Source organism: Passer montanus, unplaced genomic scaffold, assembly GCF_014805655.1.
Source record: "Passer montanus isolate IOZ18808 unplaced genomic scaffold, ASM1480565v1 scaffold286, whole genome shotgun sequence".
In the NCBI taxonomy this organism is placed as follows: Eukaryota; Metazoa; Chordata; class Aves; order Passeriformes; family Passeridae; genus Passer; species Passer montanus.
In genome coordinates, this window is record NW_024367551.1 from 84,508 (window position 1) to 90,128 (window position 5,621).

Genomic DNA, 5,621 nt, shown 5'->3' on the forward strand with positions numbered 1-5,621 from the left:
CCGCGGCGCTGGTTCTGGCGCTGCTGCTGGCGCTGCCGCCGGCCCTGCTGGGGCTGCTGCTGTGGCTCCCGGCGCAGGCCAAGCGCCGGCCCTTCGTCCACCAGCACGCGGCCGCCGCGGCCACGGCCGAGCCCTGGGACCCGCGGCGAGCCCGCGGCTTCACCTTCCTGACGGCCAACGTGTGCCTGCTGCCCAGCGGGCTGGCCCGCTTCAGCAACCTGGGCGACACGCGGCGGCGCGCGGCCCGCATCGGCCAGCTCCTGGCGCCCGGGGCGCCGGCGGAACCTTCCGGACACCGCCGCGGGCTGCTGGAGCCGCGGCAGGGCCGGGGAGGGGGCTACGGGGGCACGCTCAGCACCGCGGCGCGGGGGCACCCGGGCGGAGATTGCGGGGTGGACCCATGGATGGCGGCCAGGATGGAGGAGACAGCGGCCAGCACGATGGCGTGGATGGAGATGCCGACGGACAACGCAGCACCGATGACCAGCTCAACATTGATGACCAACCCGACACCGGTGACCACCCCAACATCAATGGCCAACCCAACACTAATGACCAACCCAACACCGATGGCCAACCCATCATCAATGACCAACCCAACACTAATGGCCAACCCAACACTGATGACCAACTCAATGTTGATGACCAACCCAACGCCGATGGCCAACCCACCATCAATGTCCAACCCAACGCCGATGACCAGCCCTTGGCCAGCCGTTGACTCGGTGCCAACGCTGGAGTCGCCGATGACCAACCCAACCCTGGGAGCTGCTCCCTCACCAGCGACCAGCCCGGGGCCGGAGGGGCCCATCCCGCTGCCGGACCCGATGCCCCCGGTGCTGACCGCCCACATCCCGCCGGACACCGACTTCGTGTGCCTGCAGGAGGTGTTCGATGCCGCCGCGGCCACCGCCCTGCGCCGGCAGCTGGGCCAGCGCTTCGCGCACGTGCTGTGGGGGGTGGGCCCGGGGGGGCTGCGCTGCGGCCGGCTGCGGGTGCTGGGCAGCGGGCTGCTCCTGGCCAGCCGCTTCCCGCTGCTGGCCGCGCGCTTCCAGCCCTTCCCCAACGCCGCCCGCGAGGACGCGCTGGCCAACAAGGGGCTGCTGGCGGCACAGGTGAGGGGACGCCTGAGGGGACACTTTGGGTGACACGTGGCTGAGGTGACGCATGGCTGGGGTGACACGTGGCTGAGGTGACACGTGGCTGAGGTGACGCATGGCTGGGGTGACACGTGCCTGGTGTCCCCCCCAGGTGCTGTTGGGGACGGGGCAAGGTGGCACAGGTGAGGGGACGCCTGAGGGGGCACCTGAGGGGGCACGGGGGTGACACGTGGCTGAGGTGACGCGTGGCTGAGGTGACACGTGGCTGAGGTGACACGTGCCTGGTGTCCCCCCCAGGTGCTGTTGGGGACGGGGCAAGGCCGACGCGTCGTGGGGTACCTGGGCTGCACCCACCTGCAGGCGCCCGCGGGTGAGTGGGGACACGGTGACGGCGTGGGGGGACACTGGGGGGCCTCAAGGTGTTGGGTCTGTGTCCAGGTGTCTGTGCCCACCTATGTCCATCTGCCCATGTGTGTGTCCACATGCCCATGGCTGCGACTCTGGGTCCCCCTGTGTCTGTGTCCCCATGTCCATGTATGTGTCCATATGTCCATGTTTCCAGATCCCCATGTTCCTGTATCCCTGTGTCCCCTGTCCCTGTGTCCCCATGACCCCATGTATCCATCCCTGTGTCTGTACATGTCTCCATGTCCATGTTCCCGTGTCACTGTCCCTGTGTCTGTACATGTCCCCATGTCTGTGTCTCTGTCCCCATGTCCATGTCCCTGTCCCCATGTCCCAGCCGATGCCACCATCCGTGACAAGCAGCTGTCCCTGGTGCTCCGGTGGCTCTGGGAGTTCCGGCAGGAGCAGGACCGGCCTGGGGACCTGGTGGCCTTCGATGTCCTCTGCGGGGACCTCAACTTCGACAACTGCTCCCGGGGTGGGGACAGGGGACACGGGGGGACAGGGCAGAGGGATGGGACATGAGGGGACACAGGAGGGGGACAGAGTGACACAGGGAGCAGAAGTGTGGGACATGAAGGGACACAAAGGGACAGGGGACAGAAGGACATGGGGAGCAGGGGGACATGGGGGACACCGGGGGACACGAGATGGGGACAGAGGGACACAGGGAGCAGAGGTGTGGGACACGAAGGGACACGGGAGGGGGACAGGGGACACAGGGGGACAGGGACAGGGATGGGGACAGGGGGGGTCATGGGTGGGGGACACGGGGAGAGGGGACATCGGGGGGACACAGAAGCACGGGGGGGACACGGGGGTGACAGCAGCGCCGCGTCCCCGGCAGGTGACATCCAGAACCGGAGGCACGCGCTGTTCAAGGAGTTCTGGGACCCCGCGCGCCGCGACTCGGGCCAGGACCAGCCCTGGGCCATCGGTGGGGACACCGCTGTCACCTCCCTCCCTGGGGACCCCAGTGGCACCGCTGCCCGGGGACCCCAGTGTTGCCCCTGCCTGGGGACCTCGCTGTCACCTCCTCGGGGATGTCACTTCCACCCCCCAGGGACCCCACTGTCACCTCCCCATGTCTGGGGTCCCCTCCTGTCCCCTCTGTGTCCGGGGTCCCCTCATGTCCCTGTCCCCTCCCCGTGTCCGGGGTCCCACTCATGTCCCCTCATGTCCCCTTCTGCCCCCTCCTGTCCCCTCATGTCCCCTCCTGTCCGGGGTCTCCTCATGTCCCTGTCCCCTCCTGTCTGGGGTCCCGCTCACTCCCTGTCGCCTCCTGTCCCTTCCCTGTCCGGGGTCCCCTCCTGTCCCCTGCTGTCCCCTCATGTCCCCTGCTGTCCCCTGCTGTCCCCTCATGTCTCTGTCCCCTGCTGTCCCCTCCCTGTCCGGGGTCCCCTCCTGTCCCCTCCTGTCCCCTCATGTCCCCTCCTGACCCCTCATGTCCCCTGCTGTCCCCTCCTGTCCCCTCATGTCTCCTGCTGTCCCCAGGGACGCTGCTCGATTACCTCAAGATCTACGAGGAGCCCGTGTCCACCCCTGAGAAGATGAGGAGGTGACAATGGGGACCCTGGGGACACCGGGGGGACACTGGGGACATGGTGGGGGGACACGAAGGGTCCAGCTGACCCACCAGCCTGGAGGGGTGGGGGGTCCTCCATCCCTGTGTCCCCGTGTCCCTGTGTCCCCATGTCCTGCTGTCTCCCCGTGTCCCTGTGTCCCCTGCCACTCTGTCCCACTGTGTGCCCGTGTCCCCCGTGTCCCCGTGTCACTCTGTCCCGATGTCCCCGTGTCCCCTGTCACTCTCTCCCACTCTGTGCCCATGTCCCCATGTCCCTATGTCCCTATGTCCCCAGGTCCCCGTGTCCCCATGTACCCATGTGACCCTGTCCCCATGTCCCCATGTCACTCTGTCCCCATGTCCCCATGTCCCTGTCCCACTCTGTCCCTGTGTCCCTGTGTCCCTGTTGCTGTGTCCCTATTTCCCATGTCCCCCTGTCCCCATGTCCACCTGTCCCCGTGTCCACATGTCCCCATGTGACCCTGTACCCATGTCCCCCTATCCCCATGTTCCCGTGTCCCTCTTACTGTTTCACTCTGTCCCCATGTCCCCATGTCTCCGTGTTCCTGTCACTCTGTCCCCATGTCCCCATGTGACCCTGTACCCATGTCCCCCTATCCCCATGTTCCCGTGTCCCTCTTACTGTGTCTCCCATCCCTGTCCCCGTGTCCCCATGTCCCCGTGTCCTCATGTTGTGTGTCGCTGTCCTCCAGGACGCTGTCCCCATCCCCATGTCCCTGTCCCTGTCCCCACGATGTCCCCGTGTCCCCAGGACGCTGTCCCTGCATCCCTGTCCCTGTCCCCACGATGTCCCCGTGTCCCCAGGACGCTGTCCGAGCCGTGGGGACGCGAGGTGACCCCCCTGTGACCCCTTAGTGACCCCCCAGACCCCAGTGACCCCTGTGAGCCCGCGCTGACCACCGTGACCCGAGTGACCCCTCAGTGACCCCTTAGTGACCCCCCGAGTGATCCCTTAGTGACCCCTGTGAGCCCGCGCTGCCGTGAGCAACCACTCAGTGACCCCCCAGTGACCGCTGGGACCCCTCAGTGACCCCCTGAGTGACCCCCCTGTGACCCTCCCAAGTGACCCCTTAGTGACCCCTGTGAGCCCGCGCTGCCCACCGTGAGTGACCACTCAGTGACCCCTGGGACCCCCCAGTGACCTCCCGAGTGACCCCCTGAATGACCCCTTAGTGACCCCCCAGTGACCTCCCGAGTGACCCCCTGAATGACCCCTTAGTGACCCCCCAGTGACCCCTGGGACCCCTCACTGACCACTGTGAGCCCAGGGAGCCCTCAGTGACCCCTCGGACCCCACTGACCCCAGTGACCCCTGTGACCCTGTGCTGGCCACCATGAGTGACCACTGGGACCCCCAGTGACCCCTCAGTGACACCCCCAGTGACCCCTGTGCTGGCCACTGAGAGTGACCACTGGGAACCCCTGATGGCCACCATGAGCGACCAATAGGACCCCTATGACCCCTGGGACCCCTATGACCCCTGTGTCCTCAGTGACCCCTGTGTCCTCAGTGACCCCTGGTGTCCCTGTGACCCCTGTGACCCCAGTGACCCCCAGTGTCCCCACAGGAGGTGACCGGGTTCTCGGTCATCACCGAGCTGGCCACGCTGTCTGACCACCTGCCCCTGGCCCTGCGGCTGCGCCTGGGGCCCGCTGACCTCTGACCCCGCACGGACACTGCGCTGGACACCGGGATGGACACCGGGATGGACACCGGGATGGACACTGGGATGGACACCGCGCTGGACACCGCGCTGGACACCGGGATGGACACCAGGGTGGACACCGGGATGGACACCAGGATGGACATAACTCTGGCCATAGCGCTGGACACAAGGCTCGACACAGCTCTGGACACAGTGCTGGACATGGCTCTGGCCACAGCCCTGGACACAGCTCTGGACACAGCACTGGACACAGCACCGGTCACTGTTCGGACCTCAGGGTGACCCCAGAGTGACCCCAGAGTGACCATGGCTCTGGCCACAGCCTTGGACACAGCTCTGGACACAGTGCTGGACATGGCTCTGGCCACAGCCCTGGTCACAGTGGTGACCTTGGTGTGACCCCAGCCCTGGACACAGCACCGGTCACTGCTCTGGACACAGCCCTAGACACAGCACCGGTCACTGCTCCGGACACAGGACTGGTCACTGCTCTGACCTCAGCATGACCCCAGTGTGACCAGGGCTCCGGACACAGCCCTGGACACAGCACCGGTCACTGTTCGGACCTCAGGGTGACCCCAGAGTGACCCCAGTGTGACCATGGCTCTGGACACAGCACTGGACACAGCACTGGTCACTGCTCTGACCCCGGCATGACCCCAGTGTGGCCATGGCTCCAGCCACAGCTTCGGACACAGCACCGGTCACTGCTCTGACCCTGGCATGACCCCAGTGTGACCACAGCTTCGGACACAGCCCTGGACACAGCACTGGTCACTGTTCCAAACCTGGGGTCATCCCAGTGTGGCCACGGCTCCGGACACAGCACTGGTCACAGTGGTGACCTTGGCGTGACCCCAGCCC

General features: G+C 66.4%; 1 protein-coding gene across 1 annotated transcript; it reads left to right on the plus strand.

Annotated features, from left to right (window-relative positions):
• The first annotated feature begins 9 nt into the window (after window positions 1-9).
• Window positions 10-3,937, plus strand: LOC120504167 (sphingomyelin phosphodiesterase 5-like). Its single transcript, XM_039713353.1, has 7 exons — window positions 10-1,115; window positions 1,398-1,470; window positions 1,843-1,983; window positions 2,353-2,442; window positions 3,000-3,063; window positions 3,783-3,788; window positions 3,895-3,937. The coding sequence occupies exons 1-7, from the start codon at window positions 405-407 to the stop codon at window positions 3,935-3,937; spliced, it is 1,128 nt and encodes a 375-aa protein (XP_039569287.1). The 5' UTR covers window positions 10-404.
• Window positions 3,938-5,621: the final 1,684 nt, after the last annotated feature.